General features: G+C 48.8%; 3 protein-coding genes across 3 annotated transcripts; all 3 read left to right on the forward strand.

Annotated features, from left to right (window-relative positions):
* Positions 1 to 567: 567 nt before the first annotated feature.
* On the forward strand, positions 568 to 4,297 carry LOC136674317 (uncharacterized). Its single transcript, XM_066650248.1, has one exon. It carries the CDS (start codon positions 1,298 to 1,300, stop codon positions 4,193 to 4,195), a length of 2,898 nt encoding a protein of 965 aa, XP_066506345.1. The 5' UTR covers positions 568 to 1,297; the 3' UTR covers positions 4,196 to 4,297.
* A 1,383-nt stretch (positions 4,298 to 5,680) lies between these two features.
* Positions 5,681 to 8,999, forward strand: LOC136674939 (uncharacterized). The gene is made up of 2 exons (XM_066651264.1): positions 5,681 to 7,188; positions 8,011 to 8,999. The coding sequence occupies exons 1-2, from the start codon at positions 6,411 to 6,413 to the stop codon at positions 8,895 to 8,897; spliced, it is 1,665 nt and encodes a 554-aa protein (XP_066507361.1). The 5' UTR covers positions 5,681 to 6,410; the 3' UTR covers positions 8,898 to 8,999.
* A 7,555-nt stretch (positions 9,000 to 16,554) lies between these two features.
* Positions 16,555 to 20,050, forward strand: LOC136674938 (uncharacterized). The gene is made up of 2 exons (XM_066651262.1): positions 16,555 to 17,807; positions 18,219 to 20,050. Exons 1-2 carry the CDS (start codon positions 17,285 to 17,287, stop codon positions 19,946 to 19,948), a joined length of 2,253 nt encoding a protein of 750 aa, XP_066507359.1. The 5' UTR covers positions 16,555 to 17,284; the 3' UTR covers positions 19,949 to 20,050.
* Positions 20,051 to 23,750: the final 3,700 nt, after the last annotated feature.

Consider the following 23,750-nt stretch of genomic DNA (forward strand, 5'->3'; position numbering starts at 1 on the left):
ACATTTCTTCTAATTGTGCCTTTAACTAGAAATATAGGCGCATTAGAAATATTTTTGCTTGAAAGAGTGTCACGTGACAATTGATTGTGTACTTCCTTTAGCTGTGAAATTGCTGACCTGTGGACCTTCTTGCACCATAAACTAAAAGAAAGGCATGTGACATGAGCAGGTGTTGTGCATCTAGTGACTTAATTGAAGGGCTTAAAAGGAATGGTTTTCAGAGGCTAAAGCATGTCCATTTGATTCTGGGCTTTTGGTGGTGTGAGAAGTATAGCAAGCCTTTGGTCTCTAAGCACCAGTTCCTTCAGAAATGGCTTGGAGAAGCAATAGGTAACTGTTTATAATGGCTGTGTTCTTAGCTTGGCAATGTTTTTTTTTTTTTTTTTTAACAATGGGTTGCTGATCACATGTTGTCTCATAGGCTATGGATGCTCCTCATTGCTTTATGTTTCTTGAGGAATGCCTGTGGACATCCAGGTTAGAGTGAACAATCTCAGTTATCTTAATCTACTTTTGATTAGGTTGTTAAACATGTCTTAATGTGATTTTTCTCTTTCTTTAAGTGCGATGTAAAGGACTTCCAGAGGATCAGCTCAGTCAATGGGATGCTGTATCACAGCAGTTACAAAAGCCTGGGTCTTACTTCTTTGAAGCTAAGACGAGCACAGATGAACCCAATATTGTGTTTGGTCAACCTAGCTCCACATCAGGTGTGATCCCACAGATTAGCCAGGACTCCACATCACAGCTTGTCCAAACGAGCAGTCAGCTGGCCCCTTCAGTAGGTTTTCCTGCAAGTGTGCATTTTGGTGTTAGTCTACCTGTACGCCAGAGTGATAGCCTTGTACCTCAGGCTCAGTTTTCTGGTAGCACTGGGACCCAACTTCAGCAGCAAGGTGCACTACAGCAAGTATCTTCTAGCGTCCTTCAGTCTGTATCCAGTGGTCAGGCCTACTCTAGCCAGTTTGGTAGCTCGAATGTCCAAACCACTTCCAGCCAACCTGGTGTTACCTGGATTACATTCTCACAGCAGTCGGGAGTACCACAAGCTTCGCAACCACAAGGATCCCTGAGTCACCAAATAGCATCTGGTCAGCAGGTCCCTAGCCCTCAGCAACCTGGCAGTGTCTGGTCTCAGGTTTTGCAACCACTTTCTCAGGCACAAGGATCCCTAGGTCAAGTCACTGTTAGCCAGCAGGTCCCTAGCGCTCAGCAACCTGGCAGTGCCTCATTCCAGGTCTCACAGCAGTCAGGGGTGTCACAAGGTTCAAAACCACAAGAATCCTCGAATCAACAAATGCCATCTGGTCAGCTGGTACCTAGCCCTCAGCAACCTGGCAGTGTCTGGACCCAGGTGCCACAAACTTCACGACCCCAAGGGTTCCCAAGTCAAATTTTGGTTAGCCAGCAGGTCCCTAGCTCTCAGCAACCTGGCAGTGTTTCATCCCAGGTCTCACAGCTGTCAGGGGTGTCACAAGGTTCAAAACCACAAGGATCCTCGAATCAACAAATGCCATCTGGTCAGCTGGTACCTACCTCTCAGCAACCTGGCAGTGTCTGGTCTCAGGTTTTGCAACCACTTTCTCAGGCACAAGGATCCCTAGGTCAAGTCACTGTTAGCCAGCAGGTCCCTAGCTCTCAGCAACCTGGCAGTGCCTCATCCCAGGTCTCACAGCAGTCAGGGGTGTCACAAGGTTCAAAACCACAAGGATTCTCGAGTCAACAAATGCCATTTGGTCAGCTGGTCCCTAGCCCTCAGCAACCTGGCAGTGTCTGGACCCAGGTGCCACAAACTTCACAACCCCAAGGGTTCCCAAGTCAAATTATGGTTAGCCAGCAGGTCCCTAGCTCTCAGCAACCTGGCAGTGTTTCATCCCAGGTCTCACAGCTGTCAGGGGTGTCACAAGGTTCAAAACCACAAGGATCCTCGAATCAACAAATGCCATCTGGTCAGCTGGTACCTACCTCTCAGCAACCTGGCAGTGTCTGGTCTCAGGTTTTGCAACCACTTTCTCAGGCACAAGGATCCCTAGGTCAAGTCACTGTTAGCCAGCAGGTCCCTAGCGCTCAGCAACCTGGCAGTGCCTCATCCCAGGTCTCACAGCAGTCAGGGGTGTCACAAGGTTCAAAACCACAAGGATCCTCGAATCAACAAATGCCATCTGGTCAGCTGGTACCTACCTCTCAGCAACCTGGCAGTGTCTGGTCTCAGGTTTTGCAACCACTATCTCAGCCACAAGGATCCCTAGGTCAAGTCACTGTTAGCCAGCAGGTCCCTAGTGCTCAGCAACCTGGCAGTGTCTGGACCCAGGTGCCACAAACTTCACAACCCCAAGGGTTCCCAAGTCAAATTACGGTTAGTCAGCAGGTCCCTAGCCCTCAGCAACCTGGCAGTGTCTGGTCTCAGGTTTTGCAACCACTTTCTCAGGCACAAGGATCCCTAGGTGAAGTCACTGTTAGCCAGCAGGTCCCTAGCTCTCAGCAACCTGGCAGTGCCTCATCCCAGGTCTCACAGCAGTCAGGGGTGTCACAAGGGTCAAAACCACAAGGATCCGCGAGTCAACAAATGCCATCTGGTCAGCTGGTACCTAGCCCTCAGCAACCTGGCAGTGTCTGGACCCAGGTTTTGCAACCACTTTCTCAGGCACAAGGATCCCTAGGTCAAGTCACTGTTAGCCAGCAGGTCCCTAGTGCTCAGCAACCTGGCAGTGTCTGGACCCAGGTGCCACAAACTTCACAACCCCAAGGGTTCCCAAGTCAAATCATAGTTAGCCAGCAGGTACCTAGCTCTCAGCAACCCATTAGTGTCTGGTCTCATGTTTTGCAACAACTTTCTCAGCCACAAGGATCCCTAGGTGAAGTCACTGTTAGCCAGCAGGTCCCTAGCTCTCAGCAACCTGGCAGTGCCTCATCCCAGGTCTCACAGCAGTCAGGGGTGTCACAAGGGTCAAAACCACAAGGATCCGCGAGTCAACAAATGCCATCTGGTCAGCTGGTACCTAGCCCTCAGCAACCTGGCAGTGTCTGGACCCAGGTTTTGCAACCACTTTCTCAGGCACAAGGATCCCTAGGTCAAGTCACTGTTAGCCAGCAGGTCCCTAGTGCTCAGCAACCTGGCAGTGTCTGGACCCAGGTGCCACAAACTTCACAACCCCAAGGGTTCCCAAGTCAAATTATTGTTAGCCAGCAGGTACCTACCTCTCAGCAACCTGGCAGTGTCTGGTCTCAGGTTTTGCAACCACTTTCTCAGGCACAAGGATCCCTAGGTCAAGTCACTGTTAGCCAGCAGGGCCCTAGCGCTCAGCAACCTGGCAGTGTCTGGTCTAAGGTTTCTTGGCAGGCAGGTGTGCCACAAGCTTCAAGCAATGTTGCTACAGTCTCTTCTCAGTCTCCAAGTTCCCCTGTTCAAGTTGGCCACATTGCCCAAACGAGACCAGTAAGCCAGCCCCTGCGCCCACCACAGAGTTTAGGAGGTAGCTTGGCTTCAACAGCTCAAGGCAGTCCTGGTGCCAAGTACTTCAGTCCCAGCCAGTTCCCTCCCCAGGCGGCTAGTCAAAGGACACAAGTGGGTGTTCATTCGCTAAAGGCAAAGCTCTTCACTAGTGGTGGTAAACCTGTTGTCTCGGGCAGCCTGAGACCTGTTAATGATGTTCCCAAACAGACTGTGCCCTCTCAAGATGCAACTACATCACAGGCTTCTAGTGCCCTGTCCCAGGTTCAGAGTGCCCCAAGTAGTCCATATGGAGCCCAAGTTGTATGGTTTGACAAAGTTAGCCAAGTAAGTCAGCCTTCAGAAGCATATGACTTGTCTCAAATGTATTCCAGCAGCTTTAGTGGTGGGCAGCAACAGTCAGGCTTTGCTGTGGGCTTGGCCCAAGCTCAACAGTCTCCTGTGGCCCAGGGTGCATCCAGTGGTTCCGCTACCTCAACTTCACCAGGCTCATATGGCACTTTCTCAAGCCAAATCTCTGCTGCTGATGCCATCAGTGGGAGCTGGAGTGGTCCTTCAGTGGCTCAGGTGGCATCCAGTGACTCTGCCTCATCTGTGACCCAGTCAACATCTGGCAGCTCCTCAGCAGTTGCACAAGGTTTCTACAGTGGTTCTCAAATTCCAAGCTCAACTGGCTACAGCTTCTATCAGCAGCTGAAGGAGCCTTCCTACAAGCCTGGATGTCGGAGCAGATTTTCTAAGTGAAGCTGTGACTGTTTCTGATAGTATGCTGGAGTGGAGCCTAATCTTGATTTAGTTGGCACTGCTCTTGTTTACTAATTTTCTAATAAAGATGTTTGTGCTTGATCACTGAGTGAGTGTTCTAATTGGTCAAAAATCTTAATGCATTGTTTCTAGCTTTTCCTCACAAATGTCTTATCTGCAAGTAGCTGGTTATTTGCCTTATTTCACAGCATTTAAACCATGCAAAACTGTAGCTACTTGAACATGTGACAAATCCCCATTGGAGTGGGATTACAAATAACATACAATGCATTTCACTGGCCTTCCTGTGCCCCCCCCTGCAATAGCCCTATGGCCCCCATGGGGCTGCACCTATTGGGAACTACCACTTTAGCCTGTCCTGGGTATTGTTGCGTTTCCATAGGGATAATGCAACCTAGTGCAATCCTTTATTCAATGTCTCCTGAATATCAGTCCTAGATTTCCTTGATCCTTTCATTGGTTTTCCTATCTCACCTTCTGTTTAGGCGTTTCTGGAAACCATATTGCCTGGTACATTTGAGTAGATTATATAAAGTTCAAATATAATTCCTTCTCACACCAGATACTAAACCTTTTACACAAGTACAGAGCTACATGTACTGGAGAGCAGCAGACAGTGCCATAAAGGAAAGCAGACAACTGAATCTAATGTGTCTCTAGATGGGAATAACTCGTGTGACGTTAAAAGCTGCCAGTCTGGATATGGCCAGAATTACCCCAATATTGACAAATATTTGTAATTCCAAACCACTTCAAGTAAAAATCTCATGTCTTATAAAGATGAAAAATTTGACTTAAGTGAACAAGACTGAATTATGGTGTCACAAAATAAAGATGTTGTGGTATGTTAACTGAAATGCAGCATAGATTAAGAAACCAACTGTTGTACAGCACTAACATTTCTTCTAATTGTGCCTTTAACTAGAAATATAGGCGCATTAGAAATATTTTTGCTTGAAAGAGTGTCACGTGACAATTGATTGTGTACTTCCTTTAGCTGTGAAATTGCTGACCTGTGGACCTTCTTGCACCATAAACTAAAAGAAAGGCATGTGACATGAGCAGGTGTTGTGCATCTAGTGACTTAATTGAAGGGCTTAAAAGGAATGGTTTTCAGAGGCTAAAGCATGTCCATTTGATTCTGGGCTTTTGGTGGTGTGAGAAGTATAGCAAGCCTTTGGTCTCTAAGCACCAGTTCCTTCAGAAATGGCTTGGAGAAGCAATAGGTAACTGTTTATAATGGCTGTGTTCTTAGCTTGGCAATGTTTTTTTTTTTTTTTTTTTAACAATGGGTTGCTGATCACATGTTGTCTCATAGGCTATGGATGCTCCTCATTGCTTTATGTTTCTTGAGGAATGCCTGTGGACATCCAGGTTAGAGTGAACAATCTCAGTTATCTTAATCTACTTTTGATTAGGTTGTTAAACATGTCTTAATGTGATTTTTCTCTTTCTTTAAGTGCGATGTAAAGGACTTCCAGAGGATCAGCTCAGTCAATGGGATGCTGTATCACAGCAGTTACAAAAGCCTGGGTCTTACTTCTTTGAAGCTAAGACGAGCACAGATGAACCCAATATTGTGTTTGGTCAACCTAGCTCCACATCAGGTGTGATCCCACAGATTAGCCAGGACTCCACATCACAGCTTGTCCAAACGAGCAGTCAGCTGGCCCCTTCAGTAGGTTTTCCTGCAAGTGTGCATTTTGGTGTTAGTCTACCTGTACGCCAGAGTGATAGCCTTGTACCTCAGGCTCAGTTTTCTGGTAGCACTGGGACCCAACTTCAGCAGCAAGGTGCACTACAGCAAGTATCTTCTAGCGTCCTTCAGTCTGTATCCAGTGGTCAGGCCTACTCTAGCCAGTTTGGTAGCTCGAATGTCCAAACCACTTCCAGCCAACCTGGTGCTACCTGGATTACATTCTCACAGCAGTCGGGAGTACCACAAGCTTCGCAACCACAAGGATCCCTGAGTCACCAAATAGCATCTGGTCAGCAGGTACCTAGCCCTCAGCAACCTGGCAGTGTCTGGTCTCAGGTTTTGCAACCACTTTCTCAGGCACAAGGATCCCTAGGTCAAGTCACTGTTAGCCAGCAGGTCCCTAGCGCTCAGCAACCTGGCAGTGCCTCATTCCAGGTCTCACAGCAGTCAGGGGTGTCACAAGGTTCAAAACCACAAGAATCCTCGAATCAACAAATGCCATCTGGTCAGCTGGTACCTAGCCCTCAGCAACCTGGCAGTGTCTGGACCCAGGTGCCACAAACTTCACGACCCCAAGGGTTCCCAAGTCAAATTTTGGTTAGCCAGCAGGTCCCTAGCTCTCAGCAACCTGGCAGTGTTTCATCCCAGGTCTCACAGCTGTCAGGGGTGTCACAAGGTTCAAAACCACAAGGATCCTCGAATCAACAAATGCCATCTGGTCAGCTGGTACCTACCTCTCAGCAACCTGGCAGTGTCTGGTCTCAGGTTTTGCAACCACTTTCTCAGGCACAAGGATCCCTAGGTCAAGTCACTGTTAGCCAGCAGGTCCCTAGCTCTCAGCAACCTGGCAGTGCCTCATCCCAGGTCTCACAGCAGTCAGGGGTGTCACAAGGTTCAAAACCACAAGGATTCTCGAGTCAACAAATGCCATTTGGTCAGCTGGTCCCTAGCCCTCAGCAACCTGGCAGTGTCTGGACCCAGGTGCCACAAACTTCACAACCCCAAGGGTTCCCAAGTCAAATTATGGTTAGCCAGCAGGTCCCTAGCTCTCAGCAACCTGGCAGTGTTTCATCCCAGGTCTCACAGCTGTCAGGGGTGTCACAAGGTTCAAAACCACAAGGATCCTCGAATCAACAAATGCCATCTGGTCAGCTGGTACCTACCTCTCAGCAACCTGGCAGTGTCTGGTCTCAGGTTTTGCAACCACTTTCTCAGGCACAAGGATCCCTAGGTCAAGTCACTGTTAGCCAGCAGGTCCCTAGCGCTCAGCAACCTGGCAGTGCCTCATCCCAGGTCTCACAGCAGTCAGGGGTGTCACAAGGTTCAAAACCACAAGGATCCTCGAATCAACAAATGCCATCTGGTCAGCTGGTACCTACCTCTCAGCAACCTGGCAGTGTCTGGTCTCAGGTTTTGCAACCACTATCTCAGCCACAAGGATCCCTAGGTCAAGTCACTGTTAGCCAGCAGGTCCCTAGTGCTCAGCAACCTGGCAGTGTCTGGACCCAGGTGCCACAAACTTCACAACCCCAAGGGTTCCCAAGTCAAATTACGGTTAGTCAGCAGGTCCCTAGCCCTCAGCAACCTGGCAGTGTCTGGTCTCAGGTTTTGCAACCACTTTCTCAGGCACAAGGATCCCTAGGTCAAGTCACTGTTAGCCAGCAGGTCCCTAGCTCTCAGCAACCTGGCAGTGCCTCATCCCAGGTCTCACAGCAGTCAGGGGTGTCACAAGGTTCAAAACCACAAGGATCCTCGAGTCAACAAATGCCATCTGGTCAGCTGGTACCTAGCCCTCAGCAACCTGGCAGTGTCTGGTCTCAGGTTTTGCAACCACTATCTCAGCCACAAGGATCCCTAGGTCAAGTCACTGTTAGCCAGCAGGTCCCTAGTGCTCAGCAACCTGGCAGTGTCTGGACCCAGGTGCCACAAACTTCACAACCCCAAGGGTTCCCAAGTCAAATCATAGTTAGCCAGCAGGTACCTAGCTCTCAGCAACCTGGCAGTGTCTGGTCTCAGGTTTTGCAACCACTATCTCAGCCACAAGGATCCCTAGGTCAAGTCACTGTTAGCCAGCAGGTCCCTAGTGCTCAGCAACCTGGCAGTGTCTGGTCTGAGGTTTCTTGGCAGGCAGGTGTGCCACAAGCTTCAAGCAATGTTGCTACAGTCTCTTCTCAGTCTCCAAGTTCCCCTGTTCAAGTTGGCCACATTGCCCAAACGAGACCAGTAAGCCAGCCCCTGCGCCCACCACAGAGTTTAGGAGGTAGCTTGGCTTCAACAGCTCAAGGCAGTCCTGGTGCCAAGTACTTCAGTCCCAGCCAGTTCCCTCCCCAGGCGGCTAGTCAAAGGACACAAGTGGGTGTTCATTCGCTAAAGGCAAAGCTCTTCACTAGTGGTGGTAAACCTGTTGTCTCGGGCAGCCTGAGACCTGTTAATGATGTTCCCAAACAGACTGTGCCCTCTCAAGATGCAACTACATCACAGGCTTCTAGTGCCCTGTCCCAGGTTCAGAGTGCCCCAAGTAGTCCATATGGAGCCCAAGTTGTATGGTTTGACAAAGTTAGCCAAGTAAGTCAGCCTTCAGAAGCCTATGACTTGTCTCAAATGTATTCCAGCAGCTTTAGTGGTGGGCAGCAACAGTCAGGCTTTGCTGTGGGCTTGGCCCAAGCTCAACAGTCTCCTGTGGCCCAGGGTGCATCCAGTGGTTCCGCTACCTCAACTTCACCAGGCTCATATGGCACTTTCTCAAGCCAAATCTCTGCTGCTGATGCCATCAGTGGGAGCTGGAGTGGTCCTTCAGTGGCTCAGGTGGCATCCAGTGACTCTGCCTCATCTGTGACCCAGTCAACATCTGGCAGCTCCTCAGCAGTTGCACAAGGTTTCTACAGTGGTTCTCAAATTCCAAGCTCAACTGGCTACAGCTTCTATCAGCAGCTGAAGGAGCCTTCCTACAAGCCTGGATGTCGGAGCAGATTTTCTAAGTGAAGCTGTGACTGTTTCTGATAGTATGCTGGAGTGGAGCCTAATCTTGATTTAGTTGGCACTGCTCTTGTTTACTAATTTTCTAATAAAGATGTTTGTGCTTGATCACTGAGTGAGTGTTCTAATTGGTCAAAAATCTTAATGCATTGTTTCTAGCTTTTCCTCACAAATGTCTTATCTGCAAGTAGCTGGTTATTTGCCTTATTTCACAGCATTTAAACCATGCAAAACTGTAGCTACTTGAACATGTGACAAATCCCCATTGGAGTGGGATTACAAATAACATACAATGCATCTCACTGGCCTTCCTGTGCCCCCCCTGCAATAGCCCTATGGCCCCCATGGGGCTGCACCTATTGGGAACTACCACTTTAGCCTGTCCTGGGTATTGTTGCGTTTCCATAGGGATAATGCAACCTAGTGCAATCCTTTATTCAATGTCTCCTGAATATCAGTCCTAGATTTCCTTGATCCTTTCATTGGTTTTCCTATCTCACCTTCTGTTTAGGCGTTTCTGGAAACCATATTGCCTGGTACATTTGAGTAGATTATATAAAGTTCAAATATAATTCCTTCTCACACCAGATACTAAACCTTTTACACAAGTACAGAGCTACATGTACTGGAGAGCAGCAGACAGTGCCATAAAGGAAAGCAGACAACTGAATCTAATGTGTCTCTAGATGGGAATAACTCATGTGACGTTAAAAGCTGCCAGTCTGGATATGGCCAGAATTACCCCAATATTGACAAATATTTGTAATTCCAAACCACTTCAAGTAAAAATCTCATGTCTTATAAAGATGAAAAATTTGACTTAAGTGAACAAGACTGAATTATGGTGTCACAAAATAAAGATAGTTTTCTTTGTGGTATGTTAACTGAAATGCAGCATAGATTAAGAAACCAACTGTTGTACAGCACTAACATTTCTTCTAATTGTGCCTTTAACTAGAAATATAGGCGCATTAGAAATATTTTTGCTTGAAAGAGTGTCACGTGACAATTGATTGTGTACTTCCTTTAGCTGTGAAATTGCTGACCTATGGACCTTCTTGCACCATAAACTAAAAGAAAGGCATGTGACATGAGCAGGTGTTGTGCATCTAGTGACTTAATTGAAGGGCTTAAAAGGAATGGTTTTCAGAGGCTAAAGCATGTCCATTTGATTCTGGGCTTTTGGTGGTGTGAGAAGTATAGCAAGCCTTTGGTCTCCAAGCACCAGTTCCTTCAGAAATGGCTTGGAGAAGCAATAGGTAACTGTTTATAATGGCTGTGTTCTTAGCTTGGCAATGTTTTTTTTTTTTTTTTTTTAACAATGGGTTGCTGATCACATGTTGTCTCATAGGCTATGGATGCTCCTCATTGCTTTATGTTTCTTGAGGAATGCCTGTGGACATCCAGGTTAGAGTGAACAATCTCAGTTATCTTAATCTACTTTTGATTAGGTTGTTAAACATGTCTTAATGTGATTTTTCTCTTTCTTTAAGTGCGATGTAAAGGACTTCCAGAGGATCAGCTCAGTCAATGGGATGCTGTATCACAGCAGTTACAAAAGCCTGGGTCTTACTTCTTTGAAGCTAAGACGAGCACAGATGAACCCAATATTGTGTTTGGTCAACCTAGCTCCACATCAGGTGTGATCCCACAGATTAGCCAGGACTCCACATCACAGCTTGTCCAAACGAGCAGTCAGCTGGCCCCTTCAGTAGGTTTTCCTGCAAGTGTGCATTTTGGTGTTAGTCTACCTGTACGCCAGAGTGATAGCCTTGTACCTCAGGCTCAGTTTTCTGGTAGCACTGGGACCCAACTTCAGCAGCAAGGTGCACTACAGCAAGTATCTTCTAGCGTCCTTCAGTCTGTATCCAGTGGTCAGGCCTACTCTAGCCAGTTTGGTAGCTCGAATGTCCAAACCACTTCCAGCCAACCTGGTGCTACCTGGATTACATTCTCACAGCAGTCGGGAGTACCACAAGCTTCGCAACCACAAGGATCCCTGAGTCACCAAATAGCATCTGGTCAGCAGGTACCTAGCCCTCAGCAACCTGGCAGTGTCTGGTCTCAGGTTTTGCAACCACTTTCTCAGGCACAAGGATCCCTAGGTCAAGTCACTGTTAGCCAGCAGGTCCCTAGCGCTCAGCAACCTGGCAGTGCCTCATTCCAGGTCTCACAGCAGTCAGGGGTGTCACAAGGTTCAAAACCACAAGAATCCTCGAATCAACAAATGCCATCTGGTCAGCTGGTACCTAGCCCTCAGCAACCTGGCAGTGTCTGGACCCAGGTGCCACAAACTTCACGACCCCAAGGGTTCCCAAGTCAAATTTTGGTTAGCCAGCAGGTCCCTAGCTCTCAGCAACCTGGCAGTGTTTCATCCCAGGTCTCACAGCTGTCAGGGGTGTCACAAGGTTCAAAACCACAAGGATCCTCGAATCAACAAATGCCATCTGGTCAGCTGGTACCTACCTCTCAGCAACCTGGCAGTGTCTGGTCTCAGGTTTTGCAACCACTTTCTCAGGCACAAGGATCCCTAGGTCAAGTCACTGTTAGCCAGCAGGTCCCTAGTGCTCAGCAACCTGGCAGTGCCTCATCCCAGGTCTCACAGCAGTCAGGGGTGTCACAAGGTTCAAAACCACAAGGATTCTCGAGTCAACAAATGCCATTTGGTCAGCTGGTCCCTAGCCCTCAGCAACCTGGCAGTGTCTGGACCCAGGTGCCACAAACTTCACAACCCCAAGGGTTCCCAAGTCAAATTATGGTTAGCCAGCAGGTCCCTAGCTCTCAGCAACCTGGCAGTGTTTCATCCCAGGTCTCACAGCTGTCAGGGGTGTCACAAGGTTCAAAACCACAAGGATCCTCGAATCAACAAATGCCATCTGGTCAGCTGGTACCTACCTCTCAGCAACCTGGCAGTGTCTGGTCTCAGGTTTTGCAACCACTTTCTCAGGCACAAGGATCCCTAGGTCAAGTCACTGTTAGCCAGCAGGTCCCTAGCGCTCAGCAACCTGGCAGTGCCTCATCCCAGGTCTCACAGCAGTCAGGGGTGTCACAAGGTTCAAAACCACAAGGATCCTCGAATCAACAAATGCCATCTGGTCAGCTGGTACCTACCTCTCAGCAACCTGGCAGTGTCTGGTCTCAGGTTTTGCAACCACTATCTCAGCCACAAGGATCCCTAGGTCAAGTCACTGTTAGCCAGCAGGTCCCTAGTGCTCAGCAACCTGGCAGTGTCTGGACCCAGGTGCCACAAACTTCACAACCCCAAGGGTTCCCAAGTCAAATTACGGTTAGTCAGCAGGTCCCTAGCCCTCAGCAACCTGGCAGTGTCTGGTCTCAGGTTTTGCAACCACTTTCTCAGGCACAAGGATCCCTAGGTCAAGTCACTGTTAGCCAGCAGGTCCCTAGCTCTCAGCAACCTGGCAGTGCCTCATCCCAGGTCTCACAGCAGTCAGGGGTGTCACAAGGTTCAAAACCACAAGGATCCTCGAGTCAACAAATGCCATCTGGTCAGCTGGTACCTAGCCCTCAGCAACCTGGCAGTGTCTGGTCTCAGGTTTTGCAACCACTATCTCAGCCACAAGGATCCCTAGGTCAAGTCACTGTTAGCCAGCAGGTCCCTAGTGCTCAGCAACCTGGCAGTGTCTGGACCCAGGTGCCACAAACTTCACAACCCCAAGGGTTCCCAAGTCAAATCATGGTTAGCCAGCAGGTACCTAGCTCTCAGCGACCCATTAGTGTCTGGTCTCATGTTTTGCAACAACTTTCTCAGCCACAAGGATCCCTAGGTGAAGTCACTGTTAGCCAGCAGGTCCCTAGCTCTCAGCAACCTGGCAGTGCCTCATTCCAGGTCTCACAGCAGTCAGGGGTGTCACAAGGTTCAAAACCACAAGGATCCTCGAATCAACAAATGCCATCTGGTCAGCTGGTACCTAGCCCTCAGCAACCTGGCAGTGTCTGGTCTCAGGTTTTGCAACCACTTTCTCAGGCACAAGGATCCCTAGGTCAAGTCACTGTTAGCCAGCAGGTCCCTAGCGCTCAGCAACCTGGCAGTGCCTCATCCCAGGTCTCACAGCAGTCAGGGATGTCACAAGGTTCAAAACCACAAGGATTCTCGAGTCAACAAATGCCATTTGGTCAGCTGGTCCCTAACCCTCAGCAACCTGGCAGTGTCTGGACCAAGGTGCCACAAACTTCACAACCCCAAGGGTTCCCAAGTCAGATTATGGTTAGCCAGCAGGTCCCTAGCTCTCAGCAACCTGGCAGTGTTTCATCCCAGGTCTCACAGCAGTCAGGGATGTCACAAGGTTCAAAACCACAAGGATTCTCGAGTCAACAAATGCCATTTGGTCAGCTGGTCCCTAACCCTCAGCAACCTGGCAGTGTCTGGACCCAGGTGCCACAAACTTCACAACCCCAAGGGTTCCCAAGTCAGATTATGGTTAGCCAGCAGGTCCCTAGCTCTCAGCAACCTGGCAGTGTTTCATCCCAGGTCTCACAGCAGTCAGGGGTGTCACAAGGTTCAAAACCACAAGGATCCTCGAATCAACAAATGCCTACTGGTCAGCTGGTACCTACCTCTCAGCAACCTGGCAGTGTCTGGTCTCAGGTTTTGCAACCACTATCTCAGCCACAAGGATCCCTAGGTCAAGTCACTGTTAGCCAGCAGGTCCCTAGTGCTCAGCAACCTGGCAGTGTCTGGACCCAGGTGCCACAAACTTCACAACCCCAAGGGTTCCCAAGTCAAATTACGGTTAGTCAGCAGGTCCCTAGCCCTCAGCAACCTGGCAGTGTCTGGTCTCAGGTTTTGCAACCACTTTCTCAGCCACAAGGATCCCTAGGTGAAGTCACTGTTAGCCAGCAGGTCCCTAGCTCTCAGCAACCTGGCAGTGCCTCATCCCAGGTCTCACAGCAGTCAGGGGTGTCACAAGGGTCAAAACCACAAGGATCCGCGAGTCAACAAATGCCATCTGGTCAGCTGGTCCCTAGCCCTCAGCAACCTGGCAGTGTCTGGACCCAGGTTTTGCAACCACTTTCTCAGGCACAAGGATCCCTAGGTCAAGTCACTGTTAGCCAGCAGGTCCCTAGTGCTCAGCAACCTGGCAGTGTCTGGACCCAGGTGCCACAAACTTCACAACCGCAAGGGTTCCCAAGTCAAATTACGGTTAGTCAGCAGGTCCCTAGCCCTCAGCAACCTGGCAGTGTCTGGTCTCAGGTTTTGCAACCACTTTCTCAGGCACAAGGATCCCTAGGTCAAGTCAGTGTTAGCCAGCAGGGCCCTAGCGCTCAGCAACCTGGCAGTGTCTGGTCTGAGGTTTCTTGGCAGGCAGGTGTGCCACAAGCTTCAAGCAATGTTGCTACAGTCTCTTCTCAGTCTCCAAGTTCCCCTGTTCAAGTTGGCCACATTGCCCAAACGAGACCAGTAAGCCAGCCCCTGCGCCCACCACAGAGTTTAGGAGGTAGCTTGGCTTCAACAGCTCAAGGCAGTCCTGGTGCCAAGTACTTCAGTCCCAGCCAGTTCCCTCCCCAGGCGGCTAGTCAAAGGACACAAGTGGGTGTTCATTCGCTAAAGGCAAAGCTCTTCACTAGTGGTGGTAAACCTGTTGTCTCGGGCAGCCTGAGACCTGTTAATGATGTTCCCAAACAGACTGTGCCCTCTCAAGATGCAACTACATCACAGGCTTCTAGTGCCCTGTCCCAGGTTCAGAGTGCCCCAAGTAGTCCATATGGAGCCCAAGTTGTATGGTTTGACAAAGTTAGCCAAGTAAGTCAGCCTTCAGAAGCCTATGACTTGTCTCAAATGTATTCCAGCAGCTTTAGTGGTGGGCAGCAACAGTCAGGCTTTGCTGTGGGCTTGGCCCAAGCTCAACAGTCTCCTGTGGCCCAGGGTGCATCCAGTGGTTCCGCTACCTCAACTTCACCAGGCTCATATGGCACTTTCTCAAGCCAAATCTCTGCTGCTGATGCCATCAGTGGGAGCTGGAGTGGTCCTTCAGTGGCTCAGGTGGCATCCAGTGACTCTGCCTCATCTGTGACCCAGTCAACATCTGGCAGCTCCTCAGCAGTTGCACAAGGTTTCTACAGTGGTTCTCAAATTCCAAGCTCAACTGGCTACAGCTTCTATCAGCAGCTGAAGGAGCCTTCCTACAAGCCTGGATGTCGGAGCAGATTTTCTAAGTGAAGCTGTGACTGTTTCTGATAGTATGCTGGAGTGGAGCCTAATCTTGATTTAGTTGGCACTGCTCTTGTTTACTAATTTTCTAATAAAGATGTTTGTGCTTGATCACTGAGTGAGTGTTCTAATTGGTCAAAAATCTTAATGCATTGTTTCTAGCTTTTCCTCACAAATGTCTTATCTGCAAGTAGCTGGTTATTTGCCTTATTTCACAGCATTTAAACCATGCAAAACTGTAGCTACTTGAACATGTGACAAATCCCCATTGGAGTGGGATTACAAATAACATACAATGCATCTCACTGGCCTTCCTGTGCCCCCCCCCTGCAATAGCCCTATGGCCCCCATGGGGCTGCACCTATTGGGAACTACCACTTTAGCCTGTCCTGGGTATTGTTGCGTTTCCATAGGGATAATGCAACCTAGTGCAATCCTTTATTCAATGTCTCCTGAATATCAGTCCTAGATTTCCTTGATCCTTTCATTGGTTTTCCTATCTCACCTTCTGTTTAGGCGTTTCTGGAAACCATATTGCCTGGTACATTTGAGTAGATTATATAAAGTTCAAATATAATTCCTTCTCACACCAGATACTAAACCTTTTACACAAGTACAGAGCTACATGTACTGGAGAGCAGCAGACAGTGCCATAAAGGAAAGCAGACAACTGAATCTAATGTGTCTCTAGATGGGAATAACTTGTGTGACGTTAAAAGCTGCCAGTCTGGATATGGCCAGAATTACCCCAATATTGACAAATATTTGTAATTCCAAACCACTTCAAGTAAAAATCTCATGTCTTATAAAGATGAAAAATTTGACTTAAGTGAACAAGACTGAATTATGGTGTCACAAAATAAAGATGTTGTGGTATGTTAACTGAAATGCAGCATAGATTAAGAAACCAACTGTTGTACAGCACTAACATTTCTTCTAATTGTGCCTTTAACTAGAAATATAGGCGCATTAGAAATATTTTTGCTTGAAAGAGTGTCACGTGACAATTGATTGTGTACTTCCTTTAGCTGTGAAATTGCTGACCTGTGGACCTTCTTGCACCATAAACTAAAAGAAAGGCATGTGACATGAGCAGGTGTTGTGCATCTAGTGACTTAATTGAAGGGCTTAAAAGGAATGGTTTTCAGAGGCTAAAGCATGTCCATTTGATTCTGGGCTTTTGGTGGTGTGAGAAGTATAGCAAGCCTTTGGTCTCTAAGCACCAGTTCCTTCAGAAATGGCTTGGAGAAGCAATAGGTAACTGTTTATAATGGCTGTGTTCTTAGCTTGGCAATGTTTTTTTTTTTTTTTTTTAACAATGGGTTGCTGATCACATGTTGTCTCATAGGCTATGGATGCTCCTCATTGCTTTATGTTTCTTGAGGAATGCCTGTGGACATCCAGGTTAGAGTGAACAATCTCAGTTATCTTAATCTACTTTTGATTAGGTTGTTAAACATGTCTTAATGTGATTTTTCTCTTTCTTTAAGTGCGATGTAAAGGACTTCCAGAGGATCAGCTCAGTCAATGGGATGCTGTATCACAGCAGTTACAAAAGCCTGGGTCTTACTTCTTTGAAGCTAAGACGAGCACAGATGAACCCAATATTGTGTTTGGTCAACCTAGCTCCACATCAGGTGTGATCCCACAGATTAGCCAGGACTCCACATCACAGCTTGTCCAAACGAGCAGTCAGCTGGCCCCTTCAGTAGGTTTTCCTGCAAGTGTGCATTTTGGTGTTAGTCTACCTGTGCGCCAGAGTGATAGCCTTGTACCTCAGGCTCAGTTTTCTGGTAGCACTGGGACCCAACTTCAGCAGCAAGGTGCACTACAGCAAGTATCTTCTAGCGTCCTTCAGTCTGTATCCAGTGGTCAGGCCTACTCTAGCCAGTTTGGTAGCTCGAATGTCCAAACCACTTCCAGCCAACCTGGTGCTACCTGGATTACATTCTCACAGCAGTCGGGAGTACCACAAGCTTTGCAACCACAAGGATCCCTGAGTCACCAAATAGCATCTGGTCAGCAGGTCCCTAGCCCTCAGCAATCTGGCAGTGTCTGGTCTCAGGTTTTGCAACCACTTTCTCAGGCACAAGGATCACTAGGTCAAGTCACTGTTAGCCAGCAGGTCCCTAGCGCTCAGCAACCTGGCAGTGCCTCATTCCAGGTCTCACAGCAGTCAGGGGTGTCACAAGGTTCAAAACCACAAGGATCCTCGAATCAACAAATGCCATCTGGTCAGCTGGTACCTAGCCCTCAGCAACCTGGCAGTGTCTGGTCTCAGGTTTTGCAACCACTTTCTCAGGCACAAGGATCCCTAGGTCAAGTCACTGTTAGCCAGCAGGTCCCTAGCTCTCAGCAACCTGGCAGTGCCTCATCCCAGGTCTCACAGCAGTCAGGGGTGTCACAAGGTTCAAAACCACAAGGATTCTCGAGTCAACAAATGCCATTTGGTCAGCTGGTCCCTAGCCCTCAGCAACCTGGCAGTGTCTGGACCCAGGTGCCAGAAACTTCACAACCCCAAGGGTTCCCAAGTCAAATTATGGTTAGCCAGCAGGTCCCTAGCTCTCAGCAACCTGGCAGTGTTTCATCCCAGGGCTCACAGCTGTCAGGGGTGTCACAAGGTTCAAAACCACAAGGATCCTCGAATCAACAAATGCCTACTGGTCAGCTGGTACCTACCTCTCAGCAACCTGGCAGTGTCTGGTCTCAGGTTTTGCAACCACTTTCTCAGGCACAAGGATCCCTAGGTCAAGTCACTGTTAGCCAGCAGGTCCCTAGTGCTCAGCAACCTGGCAGTGTCTGGACCCAGGTGCCACAAACTTCACAACCCCAAGGGTTCCCAAGTCAAATTACGGTTAGTCAGCAGGTCCCTAGCCCTCAGCAACCTGGCAGTGTCTGGTCTCAGGTTTTGCAACCACTTTCTCAGCCACAAGGATCCCTAGGTGAAGTCACTGTTAGCCAGCAGGTCCCTAGCTCTCAGCAACCTGGCAGTGCCTCATCCCAGGTCTCACAGCAGTCAGGGGTGTCACAAGGTTCAAAACCACAAGGATCCTCGAGTCAACAAATGCCATCTGGTCAGCTGGTACCTAGCCCTCAGCAACCTGGCAGTGTCTGGTCTCAGGTTTTGCAACCACTATCTCAGCCACAAGGATCCCTAGGTCAAGTCACTGTTAGCCAGCAGGTCCCTAGTGCTCAGCAACCTGGCAGTGTCTGGACCCAGGTGCCACAAACTTCACAACCCCAAGGGTTCCCAAGTCAAATCATAGTTAGCCAGCAGGTACCTAGCTCTCAGCAACCTGGCAGTGTCTGGTCTCAGGTTTTGCAACCACTATCTCAGCCACAAGGATCCCTAGGTCAAGTCACTGTTAGCCAGCAGGTCCCTAGTGCTCAGCAACCTGGCAGTGTCTGGACCCAGGTGCCACAAACTTCACAACCCCAAGGGTTCCCAAGTCAAATCATAGTTAGCCAGCAGGTACCTAGCTCTCAGCAACCCATTAGTGTCTGGTCTCATGTTTTGCAACAACTTTCTCAGCCACAAGGATCCCTAGGTGAAGTCACTGTTAGCCAGCAGGTCCCTAGCTCTCAGCAACCTGGCAGTGCCTCATCCCAGGTCTCACAGCAGTCAGGGGTGTCACAAGGGTCAAAACCACAAGGATCCGCGAGTCAACAAATGCCATCTGGTCAGCTGGTACCTAGCCCTCAGCAACCTGGCAGTGTCTGGACCCAGGTTTTGCAACCACTTTCTCAGGCACAAGGATCCCTAGGTCAAGTCACTGTTAGCCAGCAGGTCCCTAGTGCTCAGCAACCTGGCAGTGTCTGGACCCAGGTGCCACAAACTTCACAACCCCAAGGGTTCCCAAGTCAAATTATTGTTAGCCAGCAGGTACCTACCTCTCAGCAACCTGGCAGTGTCTGGTCTCAGGTTTTGCAACCACTTTCTCAGGCACAAGGATCCCTAGGTGAAGTCACTGTTAGCCAGCAGGGCCCTAGCGCTCAGCAACCTGGCAGTGTCTGGTCTGAGGTTTCTTGGCAGGCAGGTGTGCCACAAGCTTCAAGCAATGTTGCTACAGTCTCTTCTCAGTCTCCAAGTTCCCCTGTTCAAGTTGGCCACATTGCCCAAACGAGACCAGTAAGCCAGCCCCTGCGCCCACCACAGAGTTTAGGAGGTAGCTTGGCTTCAACAGCTCAAGGCAGTCCTGGTGCCAAGTACTTCAGTCCCAGCCAGTTCCCTCCCCAGGCGGCTAGTCAAAGGACACAAGTGGGTGTTCATTCGCTAAAGGCAAAGCTCTTCACTAGTGGTGGTAAACCTGTTGTCTCGGGCAGCCTGAGACCTGTTAATGATGTTCCCAAACAGACTGTGCCCTCTCAAGATGCAACTACATCACAGGCTTCTAGTGCCCTGTCCCAGGTTCAGAGTGCCCCAAGTAGTCCATATGGAGCCCAAGTTGTATGGTTTGACAAAGTTAGCCAAGTAAGTCAGCCTTCAGAAGCATATGACTTGTCTCAAATGTATTCCAGCAGCTTTAGTGGTGGGCAGCAACAGTCAGGCTTTGCTGTGGGCTTGGCCCAAGCTCAACAGTCTCCTGTGGCCCAGGGTGCATCCAGTGGTTCCGCTACCTCAACTTCACCAGGCTCATATGGCACTTTCTCAAGCCAAATCTCTGCTGCTGATGCCATCAGTGGGAGCTGGAGTGGTCCTTCAGTGGCTCAGGTGGCATCCAGTGACTCTGCCTCATCTGTGACCCAGTCAACATCTGGCAGCTCCTCAGCAGTTGCACAAGGTTTCTACAGTGGTTCTCAAATTCCAAGCTCAACTGGCTACAGCTTCTATCAGCAGCTGAAGGAGCCTTCCTACAAGCCTGGATGTCGGAGCAGATTTTCTAAGTGAAGCTGTGACTGTTTCTGATAGTATGCTGGAGTGGAGCCTAATCTTGATTTAGTTGGCACTGCTCTTGTTTACTAATTTTCTAATAAAGATGTTTGTGCTTGATCACTGAGTGAGTGTTCTAATTGGTCAAAAATCTTAATGCATTGTTTCTAGCTTTTCCTCACAAATGTCTTATCTGCAAGTAGCTGGTTATTTGCCTTATTTCACAGCATTTAAACCATGCAAAACTGTAGCTACTTGAACATGTGACAAATCCCCATTGGAGTGGGATTACAAATAACATACAATGCATCTCACTGGCCTTCCTGTGCCCCCCCCTGCAATAGCCCTATGGCCCCCATGGGGCTGCACCTATTGGGAACTACCACTTTAGCCTGTCCTGGGTATTGTTGCGTTTCCATAGGGATAATGCAACCTAGTGCAATCCTTTATTCAATGTCTCCTGAATATCAGTCCTAGATTTCCTTGATCCTTTCATTGGTTTTCCTATCTCACCTTCTGTTTAGGCGTTTCTGGAAACCATATTGCCTGGTACATTTGAGTAGATTATATAAAGTTCAAATATAATTCCTTCTCACACCAGATACTAAACCTTTTACACAAGTACAGAGCTACATGTACTGGAGAGCAGCAGACAGTGCCATAAAGGAAAGCAGACAACTGAATCTAATGTGTCTCTAGATGGGAATAACTCGTGTGACGTTAAAAGCTGCCAGTCTGGATATGGCCAGAATTACCCCAATATTGACAAATATTTGTAATTCCAAACCACTTCAAGTAAAAATCTCATGTCTTATAAAGATGAAAAATTTGACTTAAGTGAACAAGACTGAATTATGGTGTCACAAAATAAAGATGTTGTGGTATGTTAACTGAAATGCAGCATAGATTAAGAAACCAACTGTTGTACAGCACTAACATTTCTTCTAATTGTGCCTTTAACTAGAAATATAGGCGCATTAGAAATATTTTTGCTTGAAAGAGTGTCACGTGACAATTGATTGTGTACTTCCTTTAGCTGTGAAATTGCTGACCTGTGGACCTTCTTGCACCATAAACTAAAAGAAAGGCATGTGACATGAGCAGGTGTTGTGCATCTAGTGACTTAATTGAAGGGCTTAAAAGGAATGGTTTTCAGAGGCTAAAGCATGTCCATTTGATTCTGGGCTTTTGGTGGTGTGAGAAGTATAGCAAGCCTTTGGTCTCTAAGCACCAGTTCCTTCAGAAATGGCTTGGAGAAGCAATAGGTAACTGTTTATAATGGCTGTGTTCTTAGCTTGGCAATGTTTTTTTTTTTTTTTTTTAACAATGGGTTGCTGATCACATGTTGTCTCATAGGCTATGGATGCTCCTCATTGCTTTATGTTTCTTGAGGAATGCCTGTGGACATCCAGGTTAGAGTGAACAATCTCAGTTATCTTAATCTACTTTTGATTAGGTTGTTAAACATGTCTTAATGTGATTTTTCTCTTTCTTTAAGTGCGATGTAAAGGACTTCCAGAGGATCAGCTCAGTCAATGGGATGCTGTATCACAGCAGTTACAAAAGCCTGGGTCTTACTTCTTTGAAGCTAAGACGAGCACAGATGAACCCAATATTGTGTTTGGTCAACCTAGCTCCACATCAGGTGTGATCCCACAGATTAGCCAGGACTCCACATCACAGCTTGTCCAAACGAGCAGTCAGCTGGCCCCTTCAGTAGGTTTTCCTGCAAGTGTGCATTTTGGTGTTAGTCTACCTGTACGCCAGAGTGATAGCCTTGTACCTCAGGCTCAGTTTTCTGGTAGCACTGGGACCCAACTTCAGCAGCAAGGTGCACTACAGCAAGTATCTTCTAGCGTCCTTCAGTCTGTATCCAGTGGTCAGGCCTACTCTAGCCAGTTTGGTAGCTCGAATGTCCAAACCACTTCCAGCCAACCTGGTGCTACCTGGATTACATTCTCACAGCAGTCGGGAGTACCACAAGCTTCGCAACCACAAGGATCCCTGAGTCACCAAATAGCATCTGGTCAGCAGGTACCTAGCCCTCAGCAACCTGGCAGTGTCTGGTCTCAGGTTTTGCAACCACTTTCTCAGGCACAAGGATCCCTAGGTCAAGTCACTGTTAGCCAGCAGGTCCCTAGCGCTCAGCAACCTGGCAGTGCCTCATTCCAGGTCTCACAGCAGTCAGGGGTGTCACAAGGTTCAAAACCACAAGAATCCTCGAATCAACAAATGCCATCTGGTCAGCTGGTACCTAGCCCTCAGCAACCTGGCAGTGTCTGGACCCAGGTGCCACAAACTTCACGACCCCAAGGGTTCCCAAGTCAAATTTTGGTTAGCCAGCAGGTCCCTAGCTCTCAGCAACCTGGCAGTGTTTCATCCCAGGTCTCACAGCTGTCAGGGGTGTCACAAGGTTCAAAACCACAAGGATCCTCGAATCAACAAATGCCATCTGGTCAGCTGGTACCTACCTCTCAGCAACCTGGCAGTGTCTGGTCTCAGGTTTTGCAACCACTTTCTCAGGCACAAGGATCCCTAGGTCAAGTCACTGTTAGCCAGCAGGTCCCTAGCTCTCAGCAACCTGGCAGTGCCTCATCCCAGGTCTCACAGCAGTCAGGGGTGTCACAAGGTTCAAAACCACAAGGATTCTCGAGTCAACAAATGCCATTTGGTCAGCTGGTCCCTAGCCCTCAGCAACCTGGCAGTGTCTGGACCCAGGTGCCACAAACTTCACAACCCCAAGGGTTCCCAAGTCAAATTATGGTTAGCCAGCAGGTCCCTAGCTCTCAGCAACCTGGCAGTGTTTCATCCCAGGTCTCACAGCTGTCAGGGGTGTCACAAGGTTCAAAACCACAAGGATCCTCGAATCAACAAATGCCATCTGGTCAGCTGGTACCTAGCCCTCAGCAACCTGGCAGTGTCTGGTCTCAGGTTTTGCAACCACTTTCTCAGCCACAAGGATCCCTAGGTCAAGTCACTGTTAGCCAGCAGGTCCCTAGTGCTCAGCAACCTGGCAGTGTCTGGACCCAGGTGCCACAAACTTCACAACCCCAAGGGTTCCCAAGTCAAATTACGGTTAGTCAGCAGGTCCCTAGCCCTCAGCAACCTGGCAGTGTCTGGTCTCAGGTTTTGCAACCACTTTCTCAGGCACAAGGATCCCTAGGTCAAGTCACTGTTAGCCAGCAGGTCCCTAGCTCTCAGCAACCTGGCAGTGCCTCATCCCAGGTCTCACAGCAGTCAGGGGTGTCACAAGGTTCAAAACCACAAGGATCCTCGAGTCAACAAATGCCATCTGGTCAGCTGGTACCTAGCCCTCAGCAACCTGGCAGTGTCTGGTCTCAGGTTTTGCAACCACTATCTCAGCCACAAGGATCCCTAGGTCAAGTCACTGTTAGCCAGCAGGTCCCTAGTGCTCAGCAACCTGGCAGTGTCTGGACCCAGGTGCCACAAACTTCACAACCCCAAGGGTTCCCAAGTCAAATCATAGTTAGCCAGCAGGTACCTAGCTCTCAGCAACCTGGCAGTGTCTGGTCTCAGGTTTTGCAACCACTATCTCAGCCACAAGGATCCCTAGGTCAAGTCACTGTTAGCCAGCAGGTCCCTAGTGCTCAGCAACCTGGCAGTGTCTGGACCCAGGTGCCACAAACTTCACAACCCCAAGGGTTCCCAAGTCAAATCATGGTTAGCCAGCAGGTACCTAGCTCTCAGCGACCCATTAGTGTCTGGTCTCATGTTTTGCAACAACTTTCTCAGCCACAAGGATCCCTAGGTGAAGTCACTGTTAGCCAGCAGGTCCCTAGCTCTCAGCAACCTGGCAGTG

Source organism: Hoplias malabaricus, chromosome 18 (genome assembly GCF_029633855.1).
Source record: "Hoplias malabaricus isolate fHopMal1 chromosome 18, fHopMal1.hap1, whole genome shotgun sequence".
Lineage (NCBI taxonomy): Eukaryota > Metazoa > Chordata > Actinopteri > Characiformes > Erythrinidae > Hoplias > Hoplias malabaricus.